Source organism: Triticum urartu, chromosome 3A (assembly GCF_056163025.1).
Source record: "Triticum urartu cultivar PI428250 chromosome 3A, HENAU_Tu73, whole genome shotgun sequence".
NCBI classification, from domain to species: domain Eukaryota; kingdom Viridiplantae; phylum Streptophyta; class Magnoliopsida; order Poales; family Poaceae; genus Triticum; species Triticum urartu.
This window is the reverse complement of record NC_141875.1, coordinates 18,888,121-18,903,124: the sequence shown is the minus strand read 5'-3', so window position 1 is coordinate 18,903,124 and position 15,004 is coordinate 18,888,121. Positions and strand designations below refer to the sequence as shown.

Genomic DNA, 15,004 nt, shown 5'->3' with positions numbered 1-15,004 from the left:
GGCCATGGGCCATGGCGCCATGGCCATGGGCTACAGGTTCATCATCATCATGGCGCCAACAAGAAAACAAGAAGGAGCGGCGCGGGCTGCCTGCAGATGCCGCCGGCGAGGTGACTCGGCGGAGTAATTAGCTTGCAAACTTTGGTTGAAAACTACTACTCCCTCCAGAATTTGGAACGAAGGGAGTAGTACTAATGGTTTTTATAGCTGACAATTGTTAGTTATAGGCAGCGTTGGATCATCAACAGATTACGGAGGGAACGGGGAAGCAAAGATGAAGCAAGTAGCTGCAGAATTCAGCATTTGGTGTTCATTTTTCTTCCCTGATTGCTCAAGTTTCAGTCTTTTAGAGACAAACATGCTGCGCTACAGCACTCTGAGTGACTGAAGGGCTTGGGCTGAGACCAAGCCTAGTCATTACATGGGCCGGAGCCAGCAGGTTAACTTTCTCTTCTGAAATATGAGGTCGGCCCATTTGCTAAAATAAAAATCATCACATCCGCGTACAACATTAGACCTCCATTTGCAAAATGCCGCTAAAACACGCACTGGCCTAGACCCTGATGCTCCCTCGGCTGACTTCGCTTTTTCCCCTCGCTCCTCGGCCGAGACCCATGCCGCCTCGCTTTTTTCTCCGCTACCACACTCTGAGTCAAGTCAGTGACTGGAAGTTTTGGGCCGAGGCCAGCCTAGTCGTTCATGTGCGAGAAAGAGACTGTGAACTCCCATAATTCCCTTTAAGCGAAGAACTCTTGCCGAAGCCAGCCCAGAGTAGAGCTCCGATGCGTTGCTAATTGAGAATAAAGTGTTGTTTTACCCGAAAAAAAGAGAGTGGTGCTTTTCCTCTCCAAAGATAAAATGCTTGCTACAACACTGCGCATGGCTAAAGGATCTTCACATCATTTATTAAAATATACTTTGAAAAAACCATGATTTTCAGAAAATGCTTCTTGAATTTAGAAAATAACGTTAAAATTTGGAAAACTTAGCAATTTTTTTAAAATAATATCCTTGAATTATATTTTTTTGAAAAGTCTTCATCAAATTTAAAATATGTTCATAATTTTTTAGGAAATAACCATGATTATTTAAAGGTAATTTTTATAAACATTAAAGGTAGAAGTGATACAACAAAAAACAAGAGAGGAGAAAAATAAATGAAAAAGGGAAAAAAGTAAATTCAGTATAAAAACATAAAATAAAAAATTTATATGCTATAAAAGGATCAAGAATAGTGTGCAAATCGCAGAAATCGCTCACCCTCTCGTGATATGGGCCAGCCCAACTCGATGGCGTTTGTTGGTTCAAGTGATTTTATTTTTTCAAACTGAAGGTTAAGATATTCCAATGAGACTTTCTACTTTGTTGATATTTGTGTAGCATATTTTTTTTCAAACATCATGGCTTATGACACATTGGGATTGGAAAATGCCTCTTATTCATTCTCCAGGTTAAGACCCAGAATGACAAAATTGTGTTTTATCTCCATCTAGAGCGACGAAAGTTCTGCCATAATGGTAAAGTCCGCTAGAAATTCAATGGGAAGGGTAACCATTGACCTATTATAGTCCCCCCCCCCCCCCCCCCCCCCAAAAAAAAGAAGAAAAGGGGGCACACTCAGTTTTAGCAATGGGGTGGAACTAAGTAAAGAAGTGTGTGTGTGTGGGGGGGGGGGGGGGGGGGTTGTACTCGTCTACTCTTTCCAATGTGAGATGATGTTTCTGTTTACGAGATATCTTTGGTGACTTCATTGATCTTTAATCTCCACGACTTTAGTATACATAGGAATTGTATGAGTATACACGTACTGGTGTTGCGTATATTTGTCTAAAAGTTGTACTCAATTTCTTTTATCAAAATAATACAATCTTTTCATTTTTGCAGGAAATCAAAAGAATACATTCTATTAGACTGAAAAGCCAAAAAAACTAATCTATACTTCAGTTTGCTCCTTAATTAGCACACATTTTTTCTTAAGATATATATGTGTGACTTGCGAGTTTTGCGCCAGTAAATAACATATTATTCAAGACGGTTCAAAATGTATACTGAGTGGTTTAACCAACATCAAAAAGACCATGGGTAAGTAAGACTAGTATGGCTTTTGGGCTAACCGAATATCCTAGAATCCAATCATGTGAAATCAAACAACAAAAGTAGAAAAAAAACAACCAAATCCTCCAAAAATCATACATTTTAATCAAAGGAGCCCTAGATTATGAAAAAGCATATGGTAGAATAATAGAGTTTCTTCTAAAAATGATGAGATATAAAGATTTGGTCCAGAGTGGATGACTCTTGCCCCGTTCCCTATTAAGTAAAGGACATGTGAGATGATTTACTCCAAGGAAGTGAGCGTGGCGAAGTGCTGAGAAAACGCACCTACTACCTCCCACAACAACATAAGGCATTAGGTGAGGGGCGCAGATTCTCTACCTTGCCATGGGCAAGGCAGGGAGCTACAATGCTCTACCTTTGTCTGAGAGACATTGGATCAAAAGTTGGCAGTCGAGATCGGGGCAAAGACTGTAGCAAATGCACTATAGCGAATGCACCGTTTAATGTTCCTATTCAGATCACTGTTTCGGTTACTGTAGCGACTGTACTGTTGCATCAGATCTGGGCGGTCCGTTCTCGACCCAACAGACAAAAGAAGAGGAAAGGCAGAGGTACTGTAGCTCTCTGCCTTGCCCATGGCAAGTTAGAGAATCCACAACCTCAGGTGAGATCCCCAATGTCCAAGATATTCTTGAAGAGTTCGAGCCTGGAATTATGTAATGCCCACATGAGACATTTTCAAGGGGGTACCACATGAGTGGTGTTCTACCTCCCATGCTAATGGCCAAGACGGATCACTAATCACACAAGCAAAATAGGATACCATCCATCATCATTTCACTTCTTTCATGTTGCGAAGGCCGACTAGGGAGCTTTACTTCAACTGGTCAGGCATGGTTTTCAAGGAGTGTGACCTTGAGTCAATCACAGACGCCTTCCCAGGGGAGGATTTCCTTCCTGTCATCCATGATTTTCCTAGTGGGAAGGTTCCAGGCCCTAATGGTTTCATTGGTGCTTTTTTGAAATCTTGTTGGCAAACTATCAAGCATGACGTCATGAGAGTTATTCACTTGTTCGAAAACCTTCATTATGAGAACTTTCGTTGGCTAAATTTAGAAAATGTGGTGGTCCTTAGCAAGAAGGATGGTGTTGAGTGCATCTCTGACTTTTGACTTATTAGCCTGAATCATGCAATTGCAAAGATCATCGCCAAGATTCCCACTTCTAGACAAGCCCCATTCATTAACCAACTCATTTTGAACATGCCAAAGCACATTCGCCAAGAAAAGAGCTTACATGACAATTACCTATACGTCAGAAACTTCGCCTGGAAGATGAAACACACCAGAAACCCCACCTTACTCGTCAAACTTGACATTCGAAAAGCATTTGACTCGGTCTGGTGGGACTATGTGCTTGATTTTCTCCAGACAATAGGATTCCCATCAAAGTACAGAGATTGTATCACGTCCCTCTGTCCACTGCTACTTTGCGAGTTCACCTTAATGGCATTCTAGGGGCACGGGAAATGGCTCCATCAAGGCGATTGCCTGCTGTTGCTGTTGTTCGTCTTTGCTATTGACCCTTCAAAGCAGCTTCTTGACATGGCAACGTCCAATGCGATTTCCACCGCCTTCGGAGGAAGAAAGCCATGCTTCTAGACATTTCTGTGATGCAACGATCTTTTTGGCTCTGATCAAAGAAGACATTGACAACTTGGTAGGGCTGCTAAGAAACTTCAGCGAGATCTGTAGGCTTGAGACCAATGCACAGAAGAGCATTGTCGCGCCTATCCGTTGTGAGGGAACAACCTCCCTGAGCTCATGGAGGACTTTAGGCATCCACTACAAGCTTCCAAATGCGCTATCTGGGGCTGCCCCTAACTATTCAGAGACTACATGGGTTGCACCTCCTGTTCCTCACAGACAAGTAGCGAACAAGATGGTTGGTGGATTATGAAAGCTTATTACTGTTGCTGGTCGTGGCGCTCTTGTGAAACCGGTCGTCACGGCCCAAGAAATATACCACATGATTGCTCTCATCCTTCCTAAGGGAACGACCAAAGCAATCGCCAAACTTCAAAGATCGTTCTTGCGGCCTGCTTTGGACAAGGTCTCCGGTGGGAAATGCAAAGCCAAATGGGGGCTCGTTTGCCTCCCAACTCCCCTTGGTGGATTAGGGATCCTTAGTATCGAAAAATTTGCGAGGGCGCTATGACTTCGATGGCCTTGGCTAGAGTGGACCGACCCGAGTCGGTCTTGGGTGAGTTTGGGAATGTCATGTGACGCGGATGACATGAACCTTTTATACAAGTGCACCAACATTGTGGTTAGGGATGGAAATAAGGCCAAATTTCAGCATGCCTCGTGGCTGAATGGCGTGAAGCCGAAAGAAATTGCTCCCTCAATCTTTGCGTTGTTCAAGCTAAAGAACGGGACTGTTACACTTGTGGGTGATGAATGGATAAGCCAGATGGACATTTCAATGGAGCTGAATGTGCAGAAGCTCATGGAGTTCTTTCTCCCTAGGGGAGCTCCTTAGTGAGGTGCATTTAGACGACGATATGCCTGAAGCCATAAATGGAAGCTAACCATCTTCGGAGCCTACTTGTCGGTGTCCGCTTACAAGGCACAGTTTGATGACATTGCCTCGTCCACCTTTAAGCCGATGGTGTCGAGCAACTGGGCGCCTCCTATGATCATTTTTTTGCTTGGCTTATCTTGCAAAAGAAAATCCGGACAGCTTACCGCCTTCAACGCCGAGGTTGGCCGAACTGCGGCCTCTTACAAGCTTTGCAATAGAGCCCTGGAAACTATTGCACACCTTATGTTCCAGTGTCACTTCTCCATGCACATTTGGACCATGCTAGGAGATTGGCTTGGTCTTCACAATCTCTCCTATGACGATTGTCATAACTTTCATGATGTCAAAATTGGCGGTTCGCTGTCATCCATGTCAATGGTCACCGGAGGAAGGCTCTCGCCTCCCTCATGATGCTCACGTCTTGGGAAATTGGAACGCGAGAAATGCGTGGGTGTTTCGGAACATTTATGCCTCACCAATGACTATCTTTGCCAACATCAAGTGCTAGGCAGTGTGCTGTGGGCGAAGCACTTGAGAATGGCCTTGCCGCGAGAGTAATCCCTTCCATGTATTTGTCGCGCCCTCATTCAAGTGGTGTACTTTATTAACGTACATCGGTACATGGAGTTTCTGTACTCAGGTGCATATGCACCCAAGTGAACAGTAAAATCAGAAGAAAAAATATATAATAATTTTAAATAATTTTTTTTGCCAGAAACATTGATGAATGTTTTAAGAACAAATAAATTCTCGTGCTGAAGAAATATTCGTGGAGGTCCAGGAAAAACATACAAAAATGATGTTCTTAAAGGGCAATTTTTAAAAGCTTTTTGGGACATCGATCTTTTTTCCAGATGTCCACGAATGTTTTTCATCTCTAAACTTTGCATGTTGATAAAACATTCAACAATGTTTGTCAGGAATTCATTTTTGACTTTTGCCTGTTTTTTCTAATGCACCCAGGAGCAGAGCAACACTTCCGTTCATAAACCTTCTTTTGATTCAACGAAATGAAGCAAAGCTTTTACCCATGTATCAAGAGAAAGAAACTGCTGTCAAGAAAAATATAGGAGAGTTTGATCACTCAGGCAGACAACACAAGTTTTTTTCTCATAAAAAAACAACCTTGAACTATCTCGACACATGACACATTACTTATCAGACGTTAATATTATCTCAGCTTATTCATTTGACTTCATATCCGCAAGCTATTCCCATGCACCGGCATTCAACTCAAACTCCCAAGCTAACTGGGAAAAGAATATAGAAGATTCACTACTTCTTTTCTTATCCATGAGTACAGATTAATTATAATTGCTGTACATTCGTTCTAAATACAACATGGTTGAAACCATAGAGCATTTACGGTTATACAGCTAACGGTACAATTTTCAGGCATGTGCAGCAGCTAAGCAATACAATGTATATAAAAAGCCACTATGCTAGGGGGAGAAGCCACACTGGAGGATTAGGGCTACCCCTGACATAGTATCCTACTGCCCCAATCCTATGAACCCCGCCCACGGCTGCGGATAAGCTTTCATCTTCCCTGTAGTACACGGAATCACCATCAGCGTTGGAGCTTGTCAGGAACACCAGGTCAGTGCTGAGAAGGACCTCCTTCTGCGCTAAGCGGCGATGGTAGGAGTAGTAGATGTGGTTTCTCTTCACACCGCCGCGCCTGTCTGCTGACACATGCACCGCCTTGGAGCTGTTTGGACCCAGGAATAGGGCAAAGTCACCCAAGCTCATCACCTCTGTCCATTTGTGTGTGCCATGTGCCATCCCCTCGCTGATGTCGATGTCAACAAGTTCGAACACTTTGAAGAAAGGTCTGAGGTTGGGTGACCATGGGGACCTCACCGCCGTCGCAAGCTTGCCGTGTAGCTCAAAAATGTAGCTGGCATCCACCCGGTTGGCCCAGACACTGGGGGGCTGCTGGTGCTCGACAGTGACCACTAGCCGATCAACGGCTGTGACCACGGGCGCACCATCTTCATCAGCACCGATCTCAAACTTCACAAGTTCCCATCTGTCCCGTGTGAGACCATAGAGCTTACCGTTGCAAAAGGCGATGTCTGCAAGCTCCATGGTGTAGCTTACATGTCCTTTTGTTGTCCACCCACCGTTCGGACACCCAACCCTGCAGAGCGCGATGCCGTGATTGTCGGTGATGGCAGCAATGATACAGTCACTTGAGGTGGGTGGTTTGGAGAAGATGATTTTCCAAATGATGATCTGGCCAAGGCGGCCTGGGCAAACGATCCCCTTCTGTTTCTCGAAGAGCGCAACCTCAACACTGGAGAAAATGTTCAAGATCCTGAACGGTGGTGGTTCGAATGATGCAACCCAGCCACCACCATGACAGCCGACGAACCAGTTGCCGATGAAATCGCTCGGGAGCGAGATGCACAGGATCTTGCTGTCCTCAGGACAGTAGAGGCGCTTCGTTGTGTCACGGTCGCGTGGTGAGAGGAGCAGCCACGGGAGTTCAGGCAGCGCGGGGTGCCGCGAAGCTGCAGTGCACCACGATCTGCAGACGGCAGCAAAGCGCACGCGGCTGCAGTGACTGGGGACCTTGTTGTAGATGACGTCAAGGGGATCATCGGGAAACGTGGAAGACCAGCATTGTACTGCCGTTGCATCACTATCATGAACAATGAACTCAACTGAGTCCTTGTACTCCAGAAATTCCTTCCACTGCTTGCCAATGCTTAGCTGGTAAAATAACAAGGAAGATGCTTAAGACTGGATGATCCAGACAGAAACAACTTAATAAACACGCACACAGACCACCAACCAACACTCAGTATATACTAATATCCCCTCTGTTGATTAATGTGCAGTGTTTTTGGACTTTGCACAAAGACAGGTGATAAAACTGACCTCTGATGATTGCCTTACAAGAATGAAGGAGTATTTTGCATGGGTGATATTGCTAATGAATAGGTGCATGCGAGAGAGAAAGGATCATGCTGAGTAAAATACTTCATTTGTCCTACATACATTTATCAAATAAGCTTCAAAAATAGTATGCCTTGCATCCAGGGGCAGATCCAGCCCAGCAGGCCGCCCAGGCCCCATTGTATGCTGTACAGTATTTTGCTACAGCACAAAGGATTTGGGCCTCATGCCCCCCCCCCCCCCCCCCCCCCCCCGGCCTGGGCCTAGATCCGACACTGGTTGCATCATTCAATCGAGTATAAAAATGCCATGAGATTATCAGATTTTAGGATACTGTTGCAGCACAATTGTAAGAACTACGAAAAATGCTAAACAAAAAGGAAAACCAAATGCTTACACAAGGATTTAATATAAACATACTTCAAAACAATGCGCCAAGAAACGAATAAATGTAGCAATTTCATTAGAAAAAGAAGTTAAAATAATCCCAACCATACAAGACAACGCGCTATTTTGGCTGAAATAATGAAACCTTTACCTAGGACAATTTAGGTTGGAAACCACAAACATAGATGCATACTATAACCAAAGATGTCAATCCTTTGAGGTTTAAGTTTCTTCGACAATGTTCTGCCACTCAAAGTACCGCTATGTCTTTCGAGGAATATAAGTTTCTTCAATTGCGTTGAACTCTTCATATAACCATATAAGAGCATTTCAAGTTACACAATGACATTTGGCACAAGCACAACTGTACTAGGCTCCATACAGGTACAGCCATGTCATCCTTGTTTATATACCAGGATCACAGTATTATACTATCTTATACTCCCTCCGTCCCAAAATAAGTGGCTCAACTTTGTACTAACTTCAGTACAAAGTTGTACTAAGCTTGAGACACTAATTTTAAGACGGAAGGAGTAGTATTTGACAAACTTTCAGTCTATGATATAGCATACCACGTGGCTGTTGCCTGAAATGAAACAAACAATTTCATAGTATGCACTACAGGACTTTTACCTGAGCAGCTTCGTTAGTAGCATCTTTAATCCATATAGCTATTGTTTCCTGCTTCCCACACACGCTAAGGACCGCTCCACAAATTTCATTACCATATTCGAATTGTCCACCAATCAATGCCAGTAGCTAAACATGATATTTGTCAAAAGGAGTCAGGATGGATTTACAGAAACAGTAATTGTATAAAACGAATGATGCGAAAGATGCTTACTGTATCCAACCACAATGGCTGCGATTTCCCTTCGCCACAACTGATGGTCCATGCACCTCCATTAGCACATATGGGGCCTTCGCATTTCGGCTCAATCTTATTCTTGAAGCAATGGAGGTCAGCTCCCACACCCAATTTACTAGGGTGGAGGATATTATTGTAAAGGCTGAAAGACCACCCAACTCAATCGTTAGCCAAAGGGATATATGAAGTAAACGCAAAAGGTGGAAATACAGTAAAGAATGGAACAAATTATTAAAGCAAACATAACCAGATTTCTGAAGCAGAAATTTTACCCTGAAACAAACCGCACTGTGAGTAATGACAGACATTATCATCTGGTAGAAGATAACCCAGGGAGTCAGTCAATGGACAGTACTCAGTTCAGCTTAATTAAAATAACTGGTCGATTTTCAGACATCCCTGTTTGCGGGAGGCTGAAATCTGGTCACAAACTAGAGCCAGAGAGCATTTTAGTCCTAGACTCGAGCATCAGATCAGCAGTCTTGTGTTGGATTAAGGCGAGCTGCTCGCAGGGCATCTAAATCTAAATTTACAGTCATCATACATCATTGACAAGGAACCAACAGATTGGGGACTAACGAGGGTTTGGGAGGAGGTGAGGGTGGGGGAAGAAAAGACCTCAAGAAGTCGTCGACGGTGGAGAAGGTGTGGACGGTGTTCCCCCGGCCGGCGGACTCCTCCTGCGGGTTGCCGTTGCCGATCCAGAAAGCCCAGGTGGGCTCCACCGGCTGGGGCGCGGCGGAGTCGCCGTCGGCACCGGCGGCGGCGCCTGCGATCTCTCCCTTCTCCATCTCCTCCGCGTCGCCGGGCGCGCGCACCGTGTCGGTGCCCTCGGCCATGCCGGTGGCGGCGATGGGAACAAGCGCCGCCGCCGCGTGGTGGCGTCAGCTGCGTCGACTAGTCGCCGAATGGACGAGTGCGTAGAGAGCTGTATTTTTTGTGATTCTGTCACTGCACAGGTAGCAAGTGTTTTTTTCCTCTAATATACTGTAAAACACACAGAAAAAGACTATGTTTTCTTCTTCTTCTCTTTTAGTACCAAATTGCACAGGAACGACTTTTTTTTCTTTTTTCGGAAAGGATAAGATCTATTATAAAAATTCAGCAGAACTACAAATTCCTCAAACATAATAAAAATTACATTGAGATCCATGGATCATCAAACGACCATTGTCGCCGTCAGAACGAGCCGCCGTTGTCGCCGCTCCCGTACCGGAGCCGGCCCCGACCTTGTCGAGGAAAGTCTTCGTGCACGTGCCCCTAAGGACCAACCCGCTGGAGCCATAGTGGTCGCCGTTGAATCCTTGAATCAATCTGAAAAACCTGACACCAATATCGCCGTTGCGTACGCACAGCAAGAAACCTTAACCTCACCGCCCCAAGGAGCTGGTATGAATCTAGGTCGGAGCGCCGTCTAATCCATCCCAATGGACAAATTTGAGGAAGATTGGAGTCCAGAAGACAGACTTGAAGAAGGAGCGCCGCCCCTACGAGGACTAAAATCCTACCTATCTATTAGCGGGAGTCAAGCCACCAGGATTCTCTTTCCCGCCACCGGCCATCGGCCACCGGAGTGGTGGGCGGAGGGGAGATGAATCCATGTCTCGCCGGCGAAGATTGAGGGGAGGTAGGTTTTTCCAAGTTGTTTTGGTCATTCTTTCCTTTCAAACCATGTTTATTACCCAAATTATTAAGTGTTCATACAACCATTTTCAACCTACTCAATTGAATCAACCAACACATCTTTGGTTGTACCCAATTAGAACATTTCCGATAGCTCGTGTAGAACATTTTCGTAAATTTCAAAATTCATCTTGTAGGATGTCTGTATAGTTTAGAGGAAGTCCGCTGACTACTTTTCGTAGTTCTTATAAAGATCTTATCCGAAAAATATATTTTTATTTGTCATCAAACAAGATTTTTAGAGCATCTGCAGCCGGGCACCCCAAACCCTTCACAACCATCCGGGCAGACTGCCCGGGCCCTGACCGGTCATGAAATTTTGATCCAGCCGGACGCCTCAAACGCTCGGACTGACCGACACCCCACATATCCAACCCAAATATAGGGCGGATATGGGGGCACACCGCCACGTCGGATCCGGCCCATGCTGGCTTATCCGACCCACTTATATTTCTTCCCATTCGCCCATCGGATCAAACCCTAGCCACTTCGTTTCACTCTCCTCCACCATCCAAGCTCACCTCCGGCGATTTTCGGCCGTCTTCGGCATGGCGGGTGTCGGTGTCAAAACCGGCGGATCTCGGGTAGGGGGTCCCAAACTGTGCGTCTAAGGCGGATGGTAACAGGAGGCAGGAGACACAATGTTTTACCCAGGTTCGGGCTCTCTTGATGGAGGTAAAACCCTACGTCCTGCTTGATTAATATTGATGATATGGGTAGTACAAGAGTAGATCTACCACGAGATCAGAGAGGCTAAACCCTAGAAGCTAGCCTATGGTATGATTGTATGTTGTCCTACAGACTAAAACCCTCCGGTTTATATAGACATCGGAGAGGTTAGGGTTACACAAGGTTGGTTACAAAGGAGGAGATACACATATCCGTATTGCCTAGCTTGCCTTTCACGCCAAGTAGAGTCCCATCCGGACACGAGACGAAGTCTTCAATCCTGTATCTTCATAGTCTAACAGTCCGGCCAATGGATATAGTCCGGCTATCCGGACACCCCCTAATCCAGGACTCCCACAGTAGCCCCTGAACCAGGCTTTCAATGACGATGAGTCCGGCACGCAGTATTGTCTTCGGCATTGCAAGGCGGGTTCCTCCTCCGAATATACCACGGAAGAATTTGAATATAAGGATTGTGTCCGACCCTGCAAAATAAGTTCCACATACCACCGTATAGAGAATAATATTTCCACAAATCCAATTTGCTGACTTGTTTTGGCAACACGACATTACGTCACGGCCCGGTGATTATTCGAACCGTTTCCTTTAACTAGCCCCGCACATAACGCGAGGCAGTTTTTTGACACGTCTTGTCAAAGCAGAGATCGTGTCCCCCTAATTACGGGATTCTCATTAATACGGTCGTGGGTAACCCAACCGTGTCTAGGACCCCTAGATTATAGGCAAGTCCAAACGGCTACGGAGAGGACGCTTGATATTCACCCTCTTTATAAAGGGGCAATGCCTTTACTTTTTTCCCTCCCGTGCTCAATCGAATCCTTCCCCCACCTCGAGTTCTAACACCCAAAGCCCATGTCAGGTGCTTCGGACCTTCAATCATGTCCGGATCTAGCCTTCAAGGCCGGTGGATGCCCTCCTCCGTTACGGAAGAGGATATCAAGAAGTTGAGGGAGGCCAGATACCTGACCGCCGAGGTTTCGCATCGGCTACCTTCCCGAGGGCAGGTCGTCCCTACTCCTGAACCCAACGAGAACGTTGTGTTCATCTCCCACTTCCTCCGAGGTCTAGGCCTCACCCCGGATCCCTTTGTTAGGGGTTTGATGTTCTATTACGGGCTAGATTTCCACGATCTAGCCCCGGACTCCTTTCTCCACATCTCGACATTCATTGTCGTGTGTGAGGCCTTCCTCCGCATTACCCCTCACTTCGGCCTGTGGCTCAAGACCTTTGACGTGAAGCCGAAGATGGTCGAGGGGCAGTATGCAGCGTGCGGAGGCACATTAATAAACAAGATAGCAGGAGCTCCGTGGCCCAAAGGTTCCTTTCTAGAGGTGTCCGGATTATGGCAATAGGAGTGGTTTTACATCACAGCTTTCAGAAGTGCCAAGTGGGTGGCTGCCCTGCTTTCTGCTTGGGCCCTCCATCACAACTGATGTCATGGATTAGCAGAGGACTGAGCTGGGGTCCAGCCAAGGACGTACCTATACTGCAGAGCCGCATTCGCGATCTCTTCGAACGAGATTTCAGTCTGGTTATGGTGGCGCAAGTCCTGCTGGTTCATCGAGTCCAGCCTTGCAAACGTTGGCCCCTCCGCATGTGGGAGTTCAACCCAGAAGGGCCGCGTACTATTCAGAATTTCCTCGGCCTGACGCACGAGGAGATGTACAAATCATTCCTCGGACCCGAAATAGAGTCTCCGGATACTACCGAGGACGTGGGCCTGAGGAGCAACCGTACCGCCGACCAAGTAAGTAATCCTTTAGCCGAACACACCGTCTTTTATTTACCATGACGTCATTCTGAGAAGTCGCTCTTTGACCAGGACTGGCTAACAAAGGCGAAGATGATTCGGTGTTCGGCCCCCTTCCTGAGGGTTTGGAGAATCCGGTACTGGAAAAGATGCTCGAGCTAGCACCCTGCCCGGAGCCCTCAAAGGAAGATAAAGGGGGGAATTGAAGGAAATATGCCCTAGAGGCAATAATAAAGTTATTATTTATTTCCTTATATCATGATAAATGTTTATTATTCATGCTAGAATTGTATTAACTGGAAACATAATACATGTGTGAATACATAGACAAACAGAGTGTCACTAGTATGCCTCTACCTGACTAGCTCGTTGAATCAAAGATGGTTATGTTTCCTAACCATAGACATGAGTTGTCATTTGATTAACGGGATCACATCATTAGGAGAATGATGTGATTGACTTGACCCATTCCGTTAGCTTAGCACTTGATCGTTTAGTTTGTTGCTATTGCTTTCTTCATGACTTATACATGTTCCTATGACTATGAGATTATGCAACTCCCGTTTACCAGAGGAACACTTTGTGTGCTACCAAACGTCACAACATAATTGGGTGATTATAAAGGTGCTCTACAGGTGTCTCCGAAGGTACTTGTTGGGTTGGCGTGTTTCGAGATTAGGATTTGTCACTCCGATTGTCGGAGAGGTATCTTTGGGCCCTCTCGGTAATGCACATCACCTAAAGCCTTGCAAGCATTGCAACTAATGAGTTAGTTGCGAGATGATGTATTACGGAACGAGTAAAGAGACTTGCCGGTAACGAGATTGAACTAGGTATTGAGATACCGACGATCGAATCTCGGGTAAGTAACATACCGATGACAAAGGGAACAACGTATGTTGTTATGCGGTTTGACCGATAAAGATCTTCGTAGAATATGTGGGAGCCAATATGAGCATCCAGGTTCCGCTATTGGTTATTGACCGGAGACGTGTCTCGGTCATGTCTACATTGTTCTCGAACCCGTAAGGTCCGCACGCTTAAGGTTTCGATGACAGCTATATTATGAGTTTATGAGTTTTGATGTATCGAAGGAGTTCGGAGTCCCGGATGAGATCGGGGACATGACGAGGAGTCTCGAAATGGTCGAGACGTAAAGATCGATATATTGGACGACTATATTCGGACATCAGAAAGGTTCCGAGTGATTCGGGTATTTTTCGGAGTACCGGAGAGTTACGGGAATTCACCGGGGAGTATATGGGCCTTATTGGGCCATACGGGAATAGAGGGGAGAGGCCAAAAGGAAGGAGGCGCCCCCCCCTCTGGTCCGAATTGGACAAGGGGTGCAGCCCCCTTTTCCTTGTTCCTCTCCCCCTCTTTCCTTCTCTCCTACTCCAACAAGGGAAGGCGGAGTCCTACTCCCGGTGGGAGTAGGACTCCCTCCTTGGCGCGCCCTCCTCCCCCCTTCCTCCTTTATATACGGGGGCAGGGGGGCACCCCATAGACACAACAATTGATCATTGATCTCTTAGCTGTGTGCGGTGCCCCCTTCCACCATAATCCTCGATAATATTGTAGCGGTGCTTAGGCGAAGCCCTGCGACGGTAGAACATCAAGATCATCACCACACCGTCGTGCTGACAGAACTCTTCCCCGACATTCTGCTGGATCGGAGTCCGTGGACCGTCATCGAGCTGAACGTGTGCTAGAACTCGGAGGTGCCGTAGTTTCGGTGCTTGATCGGTCGAGCAGTGAAGACGTACGACTACATCAACCGCGTTGTGCTAACACTTCCACTTTCGGTCTACGAGCGTACATAGACAACACTCTCCTCTCTTGTTGCTATGCATCACCATGATCTTGCGTGTGCGTAGGAAATTTTTTTGAAATTACTACGTTCCCCCACAGTGGTATCAGAGCCTGGTTTTATGCGTTGATGTTATGCACGAGTAGAACACAAGTGAGTTGTGGGCGATATAAGTCATACTGCTTACCAGCATGTCACACTTTGGTTCGGTGGTATTGTTGGATGAAGCGGTCCGGACCGACATTACGCGTACGCTTATGCGAGACTGGTT

At 46.1% G+C, this 15,004-nt stretch overlaps 1 protein-coding gene across 1 annotated transcript; it reads right to left on the bottom strand.

Moving 5' to 3' along the window:
- Positions 1 to 5,888: 5,888 nt before the first annotated feature.
- LOC125542417 (uncharacterized) lies at positions 5,889 to 9,751 on the bottom strand. The gene is made up of 4 exons (XM_048705459.2): positions 9,419 to 9,751; positions 8,777 to 8,942; positions 8,566 to 8,691; positions 5,889 to 7,359 (listed from the first exon to the last, which is right to left on the bottom strand). Exons 1-4 carry the CDS (start codon positions 9,637 to 9,639, stop codon positions 6,079 to 6,081), a joined length of 1,794 nt encoding a protein of 597 aa, XP_048561416.2. The 5' UTR covers positions 9,640 to 9,751; the 3' UTR covers positions 5,889 to 6,078.
- Positions 9,752 to 15,004: the final 5,253 nt, after the last annotated feature.